This window comes from Anolis carolinensis, chromosome 6 (assembly GCF_035594765.1).
Source record: "Anolis carolinensis isolate JA03-04 chromosome 6, rAnoCar3.1.pri, whole genome shotgun sequence".
Taxonomy (NCBI): Eukaryota; Metazoa; Chordata; class Lepidosauria; order Squamata; family Dactyloidae; genus Anolis; species Anolis carolinensis.
Window position 1 is genome coordinate 64,723,686 of NC_085846.1, and position 17,462 is coordinate 64,741,147.

The following is a 17,462-nucleotide window of genomic DNA, read 5'->3' on the forward strand; positions in this document are numbered from 1 at the left end:
GCTAACTTGTGGTGAAAGTGAATCAATGAAGAGCTGGGCCTGAATTTTGCACATCTGAAGTCAGCATTCTAAGTGTTGCACCTTTCTGGCTTCAGGTGGCTGATGGATAAAATGGAGAAAAACATCTTATTGGAGTCACCTTGCACTTAGTGGAGAGAAAACACAGAGGGCAGAAAAGCTACCAGGACATGATGCAACTTGCTATTTTAGATATTTATAGAGTATAGGGAAGCACCAGAGGCTAGCTTTAGGAGCAGCCATGGAACTTTTTTTTTGTAGGATAACATGAGATTAATTTTAAACTATTAACCTCTGGCTTGTTTTACAGGATGCTATAGATCTGTTTCTTGGAAACTATGCAGTGGATGAAGTAGATTCTCTCAGTCCTCTTCATGTACAGAAGGACTGGAAATTCTTGGCTGTAAGGATTTTGTGATCTTTAAAAATATTTTTTTTAAACCTAATTAAAGACAGTATTGAGATCAGATGTCTTTCACATTTGTATAACTAAAGCTCAAAAAGGTTTTGTTAAAAAGTAGAACTTTGGGATCTAACGGATCTGTCAGATTTGTAGTCCACCCTTCTTGCAAGGAGTTCAGGATGGTATATGGTGGGATACACATGTCTTACTTCAAGTCTTCGATTGATCATGACTTGCATGACCTGACTTAATAACCAGAATATTTGCAAACTACACCTGCATGGGTTGTTTTTTTAATGGACAAGTCAAGAACTAGCTGTAAATACAGCTTCTTATTATATTGAGATTCCGAATTATGGGTAATGGCTCCTAAAGGTGTCGGGATTCACGGGTTTAAGTCGAAAACCATTAAGCACAAGTCCCTATTCATATGTATCAAGGAGTTATAGCAATTTCTTGGCTTGATTGCTTGAACAAAGCAAGGATAGTGGAGAGCTTTATGCAGGTGTACAGTATTATGTTTGGATGCCACAAGAATAGGATGATATTCAGGACTTGGCACATAATATTATTTGCTGTGACATACTAGCAGCAGGAACCATCTCTATCCCAAAGAAATCTTGACAATGTCCTGCAAGGAAATTTAGCTGGAGAGCAAGTGGGGAGGAAGGTGAGGCTACTCCTGGCCTCTTCCTTGGCACCTGTAGATGGCCCATGACCATTTCTGCAGCATATCTTGGTTTCTAGGCTTGCCTCTCCTTGTTTCTCACACATGGCTATTTTAGACACTGCAGTCTTTCTCTCTGCAGTCTTTCTCTCTCTAGGAGCTTGACCTAAACCATTAGTTTCTGCTTCTCTCGTCAATAAGGAGCATAAAAATAGCAGCATGATTTGCGCTATTAATGATTGCCAAAACTTAGGTCACTCAGAACTGCATACAAGTATCCACTTCTGTTCCAAATAGAGATTTCTATTATCAGAAAGCATGCAAGTGATAGTGGAAGCCCCCCCCCCCCCCCCGAATTTCACGATAGCAGTTATCTACATTGACAATGTCGAATGTATGTGGATGATACAAGAATTCAGTCACTTGCCACATCACACAGCCCAACCATTTTTTTCTTGGTGCCTATTTTTGGGGTTATTTGGACCACTGATTCAGAAAATTGTGTTAGATAGTCTGCATCAGTTCTAGTTTCTTAGATATGGTTATCATGTTTTTCTATGGGTGAGCAAATGGTGACTGGTAGATTGCATATGTTGTATAGCTCAAAAACTAGAGCGGATGAGGGAAAATGGGTGCCATTTTAGGAATTATCAGGTCAGATATATCCAGAAACAGGCATAACGTTTCTTGTTTTTCCTCTCCAAAACTTACTGTGCTAAAATTTCTCTAAGCATTGAGGAAAATAAGTCAGAACAATTGAATTAACTTAAATTCTTCCATGATAGAAATAATCTATATATATAAAAGGATAAAGTTGCGGGCGCAGTGACTATAACAACAAAACTAAACATCCCAGAAATACGAAATTTGGCAACACAATGCAAAAGGCTTGCCTCCAAGTTACAACAACACAACCACACCACAAAACCACAATCCAGACCCACAACACTCACAACAACGCATCATGCGATAACAACACAACTAAACGCCCCAGAAATACAAAACTTGGCAACACAATGCAAAAGCCTTGCCTCCCAGTTGTAACAACACAACCACAACACAAAACCACACAGGACCCACAAAACTCACAACAATGCATTGTGACTATAACAACACAACTAAACGCCCCAGAAATATGAAACTTGGCAACACAACGCAAAAGCTTTCCCTCCAGGTTGTAACAACACAACCACACCACAAAACCACAATCCGGACCCATAAAACTCACAACAATGCATCGTGACTATAACAACACAACTAAACGTCCCAGAAATACGAAACTTGGCACACAACTAAACGCCCCAGAAATATAAAACTTGACAACACAACACAAAAACCTTGCCTCCCGGTTGTAACAACACAACCACACCACAAAACCACAATCCGGACCCACAAAACTCACAACAATGCATTGTGACTATAACAACACAACTAAACGCCCCAGAAATACGAAACTTGGTACACAACTAAACGTCCCAGAAATACAAAACTTGACAACACAACACAAAAGCCTTTTCTCCCGATTGTAACAACACAACTACACCACAAAACCACAATCCGGAACCACAAAACTCACAACAACGCATCGGGACTATAACACAACAAAACGCCCCAGAAATACAAAATGTGACAACACAACGCAAAAGCCTTGCCTCCCAGTTGTAAGAACACAACCACAACACAAAACCACAATCCGGACCCACAAAACTCACAACAACGCATCATGACTATAACAACACAACTAAACGCCCCAGAAATACAAAACTTGGCAAAACAATGCAAAAGCCTTGCCTCCCGGTTGTAACAACACAACCACACCACAAAACCACACCGGACCCACAAAACTCACAACAACGCATCATGACTATAACAACACAACTAAACGCCCCAGAAATACAAAACTTGGCACACAACTAAACGACCCAGAAATACAAAACTTCGCAACACAACACAAAAGCCTTTCCTCTCAGTTGTAACAACACAACCACACCACAAAACTACAATCCAGACCCACAAAACTCACAACAACGCATTGTGACTATAACAAATACAACATTTGACAACACAACTCATCCACCTCCCCAATCCCTACATTCACACTTGGCCTCCAAAAGAACAATTACAATAATAACAATGACAACAACAACAACAACAAGAATCAACACCATCACAGGCAAGAAATAGCCAGGCACTGAGGCTGAGAGGCCAGTCAGTGCTAAACTGGGCCTCCAAAAAACAATACAGTGGCATCTAACTTATCCAACCTTCATAATCACTACAACAACAATAATAATAAACACCTACACAGGCAAAAAAAAAAAAGACTATTGTACCACAATAAAAATATAAACCGCACTCAGCAGAATCAGACATTACAGTTAACAACAAACCAAAGACAACAGGGATCTCAAGCAATTATCAATCAACACAAAAATTGAAGAAGGTAACAGACTTCAAATACTACTACTAATGTGAGTATAAAGAAGGGTGGAGGTCACAGCATCAATACAACCTAATGTAGACTGACCAACACCACCAGACTAAGCCACAGCAACGCGTGGCCGGGCACAGCTAGTAATATTATACTATACTAATATTATAATACATTGTATATACATGTAATATTAATAATAATATTATGATGTAATACAATGTAATAATAATTATAATTCACTATTATAATTGTATATTTATATTACATGCAATATTACTAATAATATTGTGATATAGTTGTATAATATAATATATTGTATGTATATATACTTGTAAACCGCCCTGAGTCCCCTTCGGGGTGAGAAGGGCGGTATATAAATGTCGCAAATAAATAAATAAATAAATAAAATATCCCTTTCCAGTTTTCCATTTGCCCAGTAATGGGACCCTAGCTTACTTGGCATATCTAGATGACTGAGCAGGAAATATCTTCATATGCTCACAAAAAAGCTGCTCATGAATTTGGTGTGCTTTCTTGAGCCATTGCCCTCCAGAGGTGTTGGACTACAACTACTATAACCCTAGCCAGCATATAATTTAATCCCATGTATTTGGAGGACCTGTGGAATCAAAAAACGACCTTAGGGTTTTTTTTTCAAAGTTATTATTCAAGGTGCTTAACTTGTATTGAGGATAAGTTTCAGCCTTTTGGATAATTCCTTTAACATGTAACCTAAAACCTATATTGGATTAACTACCTCTTCTGGCATGGACCCTACTAGCCACTTCTAGTAGTGGCCAAAGGTCCTCTTGCTATATGTTTTTAAAAAACAGGTTTGAGATGCAATCTAAAACTAGCTGGCTTCCATCAACGAAATAGGTATTTTATATGTGTTTAACCCTATTTCTATGATGAAAATTTTTATATTGTATATTTGATATTCCAAACTACTGTTCTACATATTAGTGCATTAGTGCACTCTAGGTTTTTTATAAAAGGAATACACATTCAGGAAAATTCAGTACACTTCTCGTTGCAACATACAAGCATTGAGGTATCCTGGCTAGCTCTTAGTATTATCAGGAGTCTAGTTTTAAAGGCCAACAAATGTATTTTTGTGGGTTGAAACTGCATGATGTTTGAAGGACCACAGACACACTAATCATATTTAATCTTCATGGTGCCACGAGATTCCATGGATATTACATACAGTATTCCCTCACTACTTCGCGGTTCACTTTTCGCAGATTTGCTGTTTTGCGGTTTTTCAATAAACTCTAAAAGACTATTATAAATCATAAAAAATTACAATTTACAGCCTAAGGAAGGGAGGAAGGAGAAGCTGAAGGGAGAGAAAAGGAGCCCAAGCGGCAACGGGAGGAGAAGGTAGTGATTTGTCAACACATGATTGGTTGATAAAGACTTAAAATAGTATATAACTACTAAAATAATGTATAAATATTAAAATAAATATAGTGTCCCTACTTTGTGGATTTTTACTTATTGTGGGTGGTCCTGGAACCTAACTTCAGTGATAAGTGAGGGAACACTGTATTTATGAAAGTAGTTGTGTAAGGGCATCACTGCTTTGCCCTTTACTTGTTACATGGGAACAGTTAAGTTATCCATGTTCTGTGTGCTTGCATTGCAACATATTTTTGCTTCAGGAACAACTGAAGGGTATTATGTTTCATCTCTTAATTATGTCTGTTTCTTTCTTTCTCAGTTGCCTATTATCATGGTGGTTGCTTTCTCAATGTGCATTATCTGTTTGCTTATGGCTGGTAAGTGATTTTTTTACTCTGTGTGTGTGAGGCATTTCCAGAATATTTATTTATTTATTTATTTGCAGTATTTATATTCCGCCCTTCTACCCCGAAGGGGACTCAGGGCAGATCACATTATGTACATATAGGGCAAACATTCAATGCCCATAAACACATTGAACCGAGACAGAGACAACAGACAGACAGACACAGAGGCAATTTAACCTTCTCCTAAGGGGATGTTCGATTCTGGCCACAGGGGGGAGCAGCTGCTTCATCATCCACTCTGATGGCACTTCCTCACTTCCTCATTCCAACGTCGTAAATTAGTTAAACTTGCCTCCCCACTTATAAGTGGTACCTTATTTCCTACTTGATAGATGCAACTATCTTTCAGGTTGCTAGGTCAGCAACGAGCAGGGGCTATATTTTATTTTTAATTGACGGGTGCTCACCCCGCCACGGGCTGGCCTCGAACTCATGACCTCATGGTCAGAGTGATTTATTGCAGCAGCTGTTTACCAGCCTGCGCCACAGCCCGACCCCCAATATTACACAGAACCGGTTGTATTTACAGATGGAAAGTTTCTTATGGTTTCTTTTCTTGGTGCGATAGACTTCCACAGCCATATCTGAGTACCTCTTTGATAAGGGAGCAATGTACTTAGGTGATAAGAAGAGAAATATAACAAATGGTCTAATGTTGTGAAGTCCAAGGAGGAGCTCTGCATAGTGGAAGTACACAGACTCCAGGAAAATCCCTCAAACAAGCATGGCACAGTCTGGTTGAACCAGAGTTGGAGTCAACCTGAGCCAGCCCTCTGGCTCCAAGGCAGCATCTTTCACACACAAGTCTGCTTACAGGGGACTGCATAGGGATTTCAAGGCAAGAATAGGAGCAATAAAAGGATGATATGTAGCAAAGGTTCAACTTTGGTAGTCAAGCATTTCCAGATTCATGAGTGACAGCAGAGCTGCTGTTGCCATTAGTAAGGGCAGTTTGTTAACAAAACCATTAGATGAATTATAGTGTGTAATAAGTGTTCAAATGTTTGATCAGAACTGTGTTCCAAAGTGTACTTTTTATTACTGTATTTCATTGTGTAATACTCTCACTTTTTGTCCCCCTTTTTATTGGAAAAGGAGGGGATGAATGCGACTTATGTGATGAAAAAAACCTGGTCCCTTCTGTTTGCTGGACTCTAAGGGATTTAAAAAAAATTAAAAATCTTTCTGTGGCCCTAAGATGAAGAGGAGAAAGAGAAAGAGCTCTATGTTCAAACTGTTCATTTAAATTGTTTTTGAGAGGGAAGGGAGTTTCTCAGTTTTACATCACTGTGACTATTATGTGAGGAATGGGAGAAACTATTTTGGGACTATGAGGGGCGCGACTATTATGTGGTAACTACTATTATGCAATGGAATGCATATTGTTAATGTGACAGGACTGTTTAGCAATGGTTTTTACTGTTTACTTCCACAGATTCATAATCAACCAATTTCTTTTGGAGCTCAGATTCTCTTTTAATAGCAGTTCAAATGCAGTCAGTCTTTTGTAAACGGGGGCACCAACCTTACAGGACAGTGCTCTGTTTATTCATGCAAAGATAGGATTGTTCACCCTATGGATCTCCAGATTATGGACTTCAGTGCTCACCATTCCAAACAATGACTGTTTTGGTTGTGGATAATGGAAGTCAGGAAATTTTCAGGAGTTCCATCCCCCCCCCCCCCCCCGCCCCTTGTATTCAGTGGAACAGCATTTTCATTCCAGTCCTTTGCTGTGTCCTACTGTCTGCATGGCGTACTTTTTGGACTGGTCTGTATTATATAATTCTGGGTATATGTGCAGTTCATGTGAATGATTCAAGTATTTCCCACACATTCTCTTCCTCTTTCTCCTCCTCAATTCAGACAAGGGGGCTTGACTTTTCCTAATGACAGTATCTTCTGACCATGGTGGTAATGATTCAAGTTCATAGCATCAAAAAGAGCTGGAAAAATAAATAAAATAAATAAAATTTATATATACCTCACCATCATCTCCCAGAGAGCCTCGGGGTGGCCTACAAAGCATTCAAAGGTGCAAACACACAAAACACAAAAATTGCAGAAACAATAACAGCCAACATAAATATCTCACTTCACAAAATCCCCTGGTTAAAATCAGTAAAATACAGCAATAGCTGCAGGTATAAAACAACAATACTCAATCTCAATCATGTAAAGTGTTTGGTGAAATCTATTGGTCCTCACATATATTCATTAAAGGAATCTCTAAACATGGTTGAAGGCCATGTCTTCAATTGTGTACAGAAGGCTTTAAGAGTGGGGGTTAGCCTGATCTCCCTTGGAAGGGCCACCACCGTGAAGGTCCTCTCTCTCGTCCCCACCAACCGCATTTGAGATGAAGGCAGGACCGAGATGAAGGCCCAGTAGATCTTAGTGCCTGTAGAACCATAGCTGTATCTCCCAATGCTGGATCTTGGTCAGTACTTCAGAACTTGTCCTCTTAGCAGGCTTCTGTTTCTTTCTTTGGTTGAAATGATGACTAAATATTTCTTCTATGTATTTGTTACGTTTCACAGGTGACACATGGACAGAGACACTGGCCTACGTGATGTTCTGGGGGAGCGCCAGCTTCGGCACCCTTGCTATCATTCTTTACAACGGCAAAGATTTCGTCGATGCGCCCAGACTAGTCCAGAAAGAGAAGATGGACTGAATTTGTGTGTGTGGAAAGCAGCTTGGTAGGGATGGCTCCTCAAGTCACACCTGGAGTCTCTACTGACCTGTTTTCCACACCAGCTTGTGGTCTCTCTCTCTCTCTCTCTTTTTAAAAGAAAGCTTTCCTCTTTGCATGGTGTAAAAGTGAATCCAACTGGTTACTTGGTGGAGGGGATTGATTTGTTTGGTTCTGTAGTCACAATGATCTTAGGAGTATTGCATTTGCTGGAGAGTGTATGTACTTAAATACTTGTGAGATTTAGACATGAAAGTCAAATAGCACTGAAGATGGACTGGGTTCTTAAAAGGGTCTGCTAAGCTTCACAACCCAGCAGTGTAATACTGTAAAAAAGCTGAGATTGCTCAGTCTTCAAGAAGAGATGCTGTCTTGATATATCAAGAGCTCTATTCTCTCCAGGATTGTGTCTAAGGTAAGTCTAAATTACATTACTTGATACTAGTAAAAGCCTTGCTGGTTATACAATAACAAATATTGCTGCTTTGAGGAACTTCTAGTCAGGCACCCTTGTTACCAGGGGAGCAATTAATGTTTTACGTTCAGGGTTGTGTGTTTGTTTGGTTTTTTCCTCCCATGTATATTTCCATTTTCCTAAGTGGAGGAAGTGAATGGTTGTTTATCTCCCTGCACTCTCCCTTCAAAACAAAAACCTCATCTGCCAGTTTGGGGACAATATTGATGCAGTATTCTGTGAAATCATTGCAGGGATGAGCTGTATAATTGACTTGTTTGGAACACGTCTTGAGATCTGCTTTAATGACTACAATCTGTAGACATAGATGACAAACTTCTGTGTCATTCAAAGTGTATTGTCTTTTTTTGTAAGATATAAATGGAATCAAAGAATGTAAAACTGCTTATTTCGACCCTCTTACGCTAAAGGTCCAAAGTATTTGTTCCTTTCTGAAGGAAGGTTTCAAGTGTAGAAGGTATTTCTTAACCTGGCAAACCAGCTGCCAGATTTTAATAGTATAATCTTTGGAAAAATGAATGCAGATTTGAGCTCAATTCCATGTCTGCACTCGGGATCAGCATCAGCTTGCTTTTTGTGCATGCCGTAATTATATTTCTCTACAATGGTAACTCTCTGAAAACATTTAAACTATTAAGATTAGCCTTGTGCTGGTTATGTGTGTTTCAAAATTTAGTGCTTCCAAGCTTTCTATTAAAACTAGATCTAAATCAAGGACCAATTTTAAAATAACGTATGCCATCCATTTTCTAATTACTTGTGTTGAGAAACATATGAATCAGCTTCAGGTGCAGTGCATTATTATATTTCCTGTAATTACATCTGTATTATTCAAGATTGCAATTATGAATTCAAATTGTCAGAGAATGCGTGGACAGCTAGAGTTAATGCAGTTTTGTCACTCCAAGCTAAAACCACAACTTGCTGCTGCAGTATTCTCAATGTATGACAACTGAATAATACTGTACAGTCAAACAACTGTTTGTTTGAATCTTTGAGTGGTTGGAGGCCTCTTTGGGTTTAAATATTACCTTCTCACTTGTTTGTACTCTGCACAGCTCCTGTTTGCATTTTAGATGACGTAGTGGAAAGAACTATGTGGCATTCAAACCCAATATTAAAATAAAAAATATAAAATCCACGTCATCCACCACTCAGGTGTGCGGATAATGTAAGAAGGCTTTGCATTAAATGTATGATTTCATTGTTTGATGCTTTCTAAAAATGACTACTCCTTGTTCCTTCCGGTGCATTTCCAATTAAGTACTGGGTGCAACAAAGAAGAAAACTGGGCCAGGTGGCATTGCTAGGATAGAAATAAAATGTACCGGCTTGAGGAGGGCTTGAAGGATGTCTGTACTCCAGTGCTTTACAAAGGGGCTGGATTTCTTAGTCCACATACAATGTACCTAAACAATAATAAAACTTCAGTCTTTTCTAAAACTTTTCTAAGTTTTGTGTCTGAATGCTAAAAAACAAAGACCAGTGTGAGGTGTGTGTTGTGTTATTTTCAAAAGCAGATTATGATTAAGAACTGGGTGGAAAATAACTGAAACATATTGTTCATTTGGGGCTAGTAATAGATTTAATGACATTGGATTGCATTATGAACTTTCTGCACAATTGCACAAAAACAAGTCTCATTTAAAATCATAGAACCAAAAAAAAGTACTCTTGGCATCCCTATTATTTTGATGCCCTGTATCAGCTTGAGAAGTGCTATCTGATGTGAAGGACTGGCAGGTTGTTTTTCCTAGGGACACTTTTGTGTCCATTGGCAGCAATGGTTGCTTTTCCGGAAACTCCATGGACCAGCCGGGAACAGCTTTACAGACCACTGCTTTGAATAGCAATGCCCTCTTTGTCCTCCAGAGTGCTCTGTCTGAAAATAACAAGAGAGCAGCCTAGACATCAGAAGGCATTAAAATAGTCAATACTGTAAGCATCATTTTACCACATAATGGCTCCCTAGCCAAATGTATTTGATTTCTTGCATAAATGCATAAAAAATACCATATGCATAGCTGAGGGCGTTTTCAGTGTCCAGAGCTGCATGTAATTGTCCCATGTAGATTAGTTCATATATGAAATCAATTGTGGGGGGATGAGAGTGCATATCCAGCTCCATTAAAGGACTTTGGGGGCATGGATTTTGTACCCCTGGTTTAAGATGAGGGGCTGACGTAAAGAAAAGCTTAAATGTCTTCAGGATACAGAATATGCTAAAAGAAATCAGGATGCAGTTTATAATATTTTAAAGTAAAAATATGGAATATTTTATCCCATGTTAGTTTCTAGTTGATTAAATAAACTCATGCTGCTTTTATTGAATAGTTTAAAACACAAGTTTAACATTTTGGTTTCTCCTAAAAACAAGGATTGCTTGCATGAAAGAAAATCACATGGAACATATAGAGAGCATGGCTCAGCAAAGCTGCTGGGAATTTTGCCTGTCTGCACTAATGTCTCCTGGTTCTTCTTGTCTGTTTTCTTTCATTTAAGGAACACAATGAACAAGAACCAAAGGACCAATCCACGAGTGGTGACAGCATCCAGGATGCACACAAGGACATTGGTGGCTGTTACTTCCAACACTTCCTTTCTACTGTTTTGCAAAGGATTAAACAGCTTTGTAGGTAGCCTGCAGAAGAGAAGGCTGAGAGGAGACATGATAGCCATATACAAATATGAGAGGGGAAGTCATAGGGAGAAGGGAGCATGCTTGTTTTCTGCTGCCCTGGAGACTAGGATGTGGGACAATGGCGTTAAATTACAGGAAAGGAGATTCCACCTGAACATTAGGAAGAGCTTCCTCACTACAAGCTGTTCGGCAGTGGAACACTCTGCCGCGGAGTGTGGCGGAGGCTCCTTCTTTGGAGGCTTTTGAGCAGAGGCTGGATGGCCATCTGTTGGGGGTGCTTTGTGATTTTCCTGCTTCTTGGCAGGGGGTTGGACTGGATGGCCTATGAGTTCTCCTCCAACTCTATGATTCTATATAAGATGGAAGAGACGTTGATTGCCTATGGTGTTTTATACATTGCCTTTTTTATGAAAGTCTGTAAGAAAATCAGACATGTTTACTATAATGGCCTATACATTGGGCTGTCTTGAAAATTGCCAACTTGTTGGTCTAAGAAAGGCAGCCACATAACTAACTGGGGCTGGCTACAGGGAGCACACATCTACCCTTTGGCAACAGCTCCATTGGCTACCAGCTTGTTTCTGAGCACAATTCAGAGCTGGTTTTGGCACCTAAAGACCTATATGGCTTTGATCCATTTGGTTTGAAGAACCATATCTTTATGAGCCTGTTAGGCCCTCTTCGAGTGATCAAACAGACATCCTATGTGCTGTCCATATTTCATTGATAGGTAACAATTTTTTCTTCCATCAGGTGTTTATAAACTGATGAGGGTTGTGCTTTTGAAGGTGGCGTGATTGGGATTAACATTGACTTATATTGATTGTTACTGTCTTGAGTCCCTACATCAGTAAAAAGATGGAATTTTTTAAAAAATATTTTTTTATAGACGGGTAAGAATCAAGCTCAGGGTGCTTTGGATTAATATAGGCCGGTGGTTTCCTTACAACAGACATTAGCATTGAGACAGAAATGCTGTTGATAGACACCTGAAAGCACTCAGTTCCTTTCTGGTAGATCAGATGTCGTATTTGAAAGTAACACTCAAAAATTGGCAAAACTGATGGAGTCAAGAGTGTCTCTCTCAAATAACAGCTCAACATTCAATCTTGAGCAGGCTTTTGAACTGAATCTTGTCCAACTGTTTGTGCCAGTTGAATAGCAGAAGGATCTTGAAGCCATGCTTCTCTTACTGCTCAACTTGTGTGAACGAATTATCCCTCCTTGTGCACCACATCCACACACAATTTTCTCCTTATATTTGTAAAGCAATCATTCAACATAAATGACCAATGAAAATCTGTGCACAAAACATTTATATTGTATTTTAAGCTAATGGTTATCAGGGTGAAAAGTTATTTTGTTGTAATTACAGTTCCCAATTTGAATGGGTTTAAACGGGAATTAAATTAAATAATAGAGAATTGAGAAGTCATTGGATATTTCTCAAGATGGCACTATGTTATTTCCAATATTCAAGGCAATACGTCTCTGTACACTAATTGCTGAGAACTGTCACAAAAATGGTGTGGTAGGATTTACTTTTTGCTCACAGGCTGCCAATGGGCAACTCACAGTGTTCACTCATTGTGTGAAGCAAATGTTGGACTAGATGCAACATGGACAATTCTAAGTTTTTGTTGTGGAGCCATTTAAAGATAGTTCATAAAGGCATCTCATAAGTTCAACACACAGCTCAGAACAAACAGAGAATTACTTTATTAACATTCAAAGTAGCTTTGGCTGCATTTAAAACAAACCAGCTGATAAACCACCGGGGCAAAGAATTTTTAAATTAACATTGATCTGTTTCAGTTCATCCCAAGTATTAGTAACCAAAAGTACACAAATATTCTATAGGCCACATCACATTTATTAAATACATGCTTAATTGCAGAGTTTATAGTTTATAAGGCACAGTTGTTATCTTTCCCAGTAATAGGTATTTTTTCCTAGACATACATCAAAGAAAATCCTGTTCTAGAAATGAATTGTTTTTCAGTCTGCACACTCAGTAATTGCAGGACAGATCCCAAAGCTATACATAAAAACAGCCTCACAGTGATTTCAAGTTGTTCCAACCTCTCAAAACTAGCAAAATCAGGAAAGAGTATCAAACTGTAGAAATCATCTTAATGTACACTTCTAAATTATTCTGGCTGCTGTTTTGCATCATCACTGATGCCTATATACTCATCATAGGCTATCACTCGAGGCCAAATGTGATTGCCTTCCAAATAGAGAAGACTGGATTTCTAGGGTAAGAAGAAGCAGATCAGCATCTTATCTAGACATAGGTTTTCAGTGCTACTTTCAGAACAAAGAAGGTATGGCATCAGAAGAAAACTTCCCTACAGTGTAAAAAAAAAAAAAAGGGGGGGGGGTATAATTACACTATGTAACAAAATTTGAAAAATTTTCTGGTTTGAAAGTGTTATTTCTTGTTTAATTGCACAGTATGTACTTTGAAAGTTGTTATATTCCAGAAACTTCATTTTTGAGGCTGCCACAAACTATGTTGAATTGGTTGAGACTTAGGTAAAGGTTTCCCCCTGACATTAAGTCTAGTTGTGTCTGACTCTGGGGGGTTGATGCTCATCTCCGTTTCTAAGCCAAAGAGCCGGTGTTGTCCATAGACACCTCCTAGGTCATGTGACCAGCATGACTGCATGGAGCGCCATTATGAGACTCTTATGAGATACTAATTGAAAAACTATAGCAAAATGTGCTGCAGGATGTCCCGCAAAAACAAAGTTTTTGCAGTTAAATAAACAATTTCCATATTTTTATAACAGAACCAATTAGGAAATGACATTTATAACCCAGGAACAAAAATTGTGTTACATAGTGTTGTTTCAGTAATCATGCCCACTAAAAAGAACACCCATATTTCCGCAACAGGGTTGGCACAGTAGATTTATGTAGAACAAAACACAGTTTACTCACTGAATAGAGTAGCTGGTGAGGTGGACTAGAAATGTAAAGGCCACTATATTAAGACATATAACTATGTTATCAGTACACACATTCTTTAAAAAGAAGTAATTTAATAAGTACTTTGCTGTGACCTAATTTCCTATTGAAGTGTTCTTTTGAAAGGATTCAGGAGAAGACATAGTGCCTCTTTACTTTCTTTATCCTTTTTTTCAAACCAGGTGGAGAAATACATAAACCACAAATAGCTCTGGATAAAACTGCAAAACATCTTTGTGTAGAATTCCGCTGCACACAATGCATGAGGCAAGTTGAGACTTTTTTCTATTGTCCTCTTATTGAAAATTTCCAGCTGAGGCAAAAAAAGGCACCTAAGAGAAATTGCTGTGTCACTTTGGCAGCCTCCTAGGAATCTGGGCAGTGAGGACTAATAATGATGCCGGTATGAAGCTACAGGAGACGAGCTTTTCTCTATGTGCTTCAGGTGGCAACAATGACACAGCAAATGCTCATCCAGGGGGAAACAGCGATGCCCATCTTCATCATTGAGCTCCATGCCACAGTCCTATGTAAGAGAGAAATAGATTTAGAAAAAAAAACTAGCAGAGATATGTAGTAGCTCCCTAACGTCCTCCTACTGTATATATAAATGGTCATTATATAATAAAACACACAAAAAAATAAGTTGGTACTGAAAACTTTTACTGGCACAAATAGTTGGCATAAGCATCACACAAAATATTTCCATAGGAAAGCCTTTCCAGACACAGCTAACACAATCCTTATTGAAGTGGTATAATTATTTCGAAACAGACTGATTTGTACTGTTCATAACTACTACAGTGGAGAGGAAGACAAACATTTGCCAGTGTGGATAACATTGTTCAAATAAAAATCATTTTTTTTTCTGTGAAAAAACATTTCTTCCCCAAAACTGGCTCATCCAATGCAACAAAAACAGCTAGTGTTGTGTTACCATCGCAACCAACCACTGTCCCTATCTTATAGAACATCTTGCTGAGTATTCAGAGTTACTGGTGAGACATTTGTCAGCAAAAGTGAGATTAGTGCAAACAGCTTTTCAGGGTATATACTTTCAATGAGCAGTCATTTTTAGTATCAGAAATCTGTGCCTGTACTATATAGAGCTATAGACTAATAATACCACATTTCATCAAATCTAAGGTGTACGTTTTCCCATTTAAAGGACTTCAAAATTGGGGTGAGCTTCAGATTCAATGGCACATTTCCCGGGTTTGGGGGATGAGTTTAAAAATTGCATTAACTCTGACAAAGGAAATAGAAAAGGAGGAAGGACCCCAGCCACAAACAGCTCTGCCAGGCCCCAACCATTTTGTCCTCAGTTTCTGCCAGAAGGCAGTTTACTAGTCTGGCTGAGCTAAGCGCTACTTGCTGCTTCTGCTACCTCCCCAATGGACCCAAAGAGCTAGGAAAATAGACTCACGCAGGCAATGACGTCTGGATTCCTTTATACCAGCATTTCTCAACCTGGGGGTTGGAACCCTGGGGGGGGGGGGGGGTCACCATACACACATTGTGTCCATAGGTTGAATTGAAACAAGGGTCTGCAGCAGACTACAAATGGTCTCTCCAGCTGCTTGTCTCAACATGCCCTGTAACTGGGAGTTGCCATTTATCACATCTTGATCTGGGAAGTTAGGAAGCCCTTAAGAAATAAGTTTCGGAGGAATCAAAACTAAAGCAGCTACAGTAAGAGAGTTTCACTGTCAAGTTACATTGGCCAATGTGGAATCTCAGCTATTTATAATAGAATTTGTGTATTATATTAAATTTGTAGTCCACCTAAAATTAGAGGAGCATTTCATATATATTATGAGCATTATCTATTTGCTAATTGGATTAAGCAGTACCTCTGCAGTTTGCAAAATCACAGCTATAATTCTCAAAGCTACTTAAGAGGTTATTTCAATAATCTCTTCAGTGCTATTTCAGTTTGTCTTGATTGAACTTAGCAAGCTAGCACCAACAAGGTCTCAGGGAAATACCAAGCTCATGAAAACTATTATTAATGCCATATGAAGATAAAATTTTATTGTAGATATTCCAAAAAGTACCAATCACATATCCCTTTCAAATTAAAAAAACAATACCACTCTCATATTGCAAATTTGGAATATGGCCTAGCTGACTACAGCAGAGAGAAAATTAGCTTATCCAGATGAATGCTAATAAGTATAAATACTTAAATAGTATATATACTTACATATTATAATGGTACAATGAGAAGACTTTGAGAGGTTCACAAATATTTAGAATCTTAAGGAGCTTAAGAAACCCAAACTTACTTATAACATAAAATTATAAGTTATGCTTCTTTTAAAAGGTTATCCTTTTGATCACAGAAGCCTGCCCACTACTTCCTAAAAAGCTGCTCCCATGACTAAGTAGACTTTAGAGAATGGACTCTGAAATAACAAAGCCCCAAAAAGAGAGGACTCTCTCCACTACACATCCAACATAACAATTCCAGGGTATGTACAGAAGTCCTGGAACATACCCAACAGGTTCTTTGGCTATTACTTAAAGCTTTTTTTGATAAAACTGACACTAGCATTGAGTTGCTAGTTTTTTGGGCTGTATGGTCATGTTGCAGCTACACTAGCTTTATATTTGCCAATGGCCCTGTGCATGATTTCCCCCCATAAGGCTAAGGATGATACATTTAGCCTTAATGTTTTGTTGAAGGCTTTCATGGCTGGAATCACTGGGTTGATGTGAGTTTTCCAAGCTGTATGGCTTTGTTCCAGAAGCATTATATCCTGATGTTTCGCCCACATCTATGGCAGGCATCCTCAGAGGTTGAAAGGTCTGTTGGAAACTAGGCAAATGGAGTTTATATATCTGTGGAATGTCCACGGTGTGAAAAAGCACTCTTGTCTGCTTGAGGCAAGTGTGAATGTTGCAATTAGCCACCTTGATTAGCACTGAATGGCTTTGCCGCTTCAACGTCTGACTGCTTCCTGCCGGAAGGAATCCTTTGTTGAAGCCAGGCTTTGAAGCTGCAAGGCCATTCAATGTTAAGTAAGGTGGCTAATTGCAACATTCACACTTGCCTCAAACAGATGAGTTCTTTCTCCCACCCTAGGCTTTCCACAGATATATAAACCCCACTTGCCTAGTTTCCAACAGACCTCACAACCTCTGAGAATGCCTGCCATAGATGTGGGCAAAACATCAGGAGAAAATGCTTCCGGAACATGGCCATACAACCCGTTTAGCTTTAGTTTGTAATTTTATTTTATATAAGGAAAAGCTGGATTACCTCACAGCGATAACACTCCACATGATAATCTTTGTCCATTGATACAACACGGATAGTTTCATCAGAACCCTGTTAAG

At 38.9% G+C, this 17,462-nt stretch overlaps 2 protein-coding genes across 3 annotated transcripts in view; one reads left to right on the plus strand and one right to left on the minus strand.

The window, feature by feature from the left end:
- The window catches only part of sacm1l (SAC1 like phosphatidylinositide phosphatase), a 62,758-nt gene extending 52,805 nt beyond the window's left edge, over positions 1 to 9,953 (plus strand). Inside the window, exons 18-20 of the mRNA XM_003225767.4 lie at positions 329 to 421; positions 5,249 to 5,306; positions 7,877 to 9,953. Coding sequence (XP_003225815.1) covers positions 329 to 421; positions 5,249 to 5,306; positions 7,877 to 8,013 — 288 coding nt within the window. The 3' untranslated portion in view covers positions 8,014 to 9,953. The remainder of the gene's footprint in view (positions 1 to 328; positions 422 to 5,248; positions 5,307 to 7,876) is intronic.
- A 2,890-nt stretch (positions 9,954 to 12,843) lies between these two features.
- Positions 12,844 to 17,462, minus strand: part of limd1 (LIM domain containing 1) — a 48,540-nt gene continuing 43,921 nt past the window's right edge. For both annotated transcript variants that reach the window (XM_003225766.4, XM_008118286.3), the window contains exons 8-9: positions 17,386 to 17,454; positions 12,844 to 14,646 (exon numbers count right to left, since the gene is read on the minus strand). In XM_003225766.4, coding sequence (XP_003225814.1) covers positions 14,509 to 14,646; positions 17,386 to 17,454 — 207 coding nt within the window. In that variant the 3' untranslated portion in view covers positions 12,844 to 14,508. The remainder of the gene's footprint in view (positions 14,647 to 17,385; positions 17,455 to 17,462) is intronic.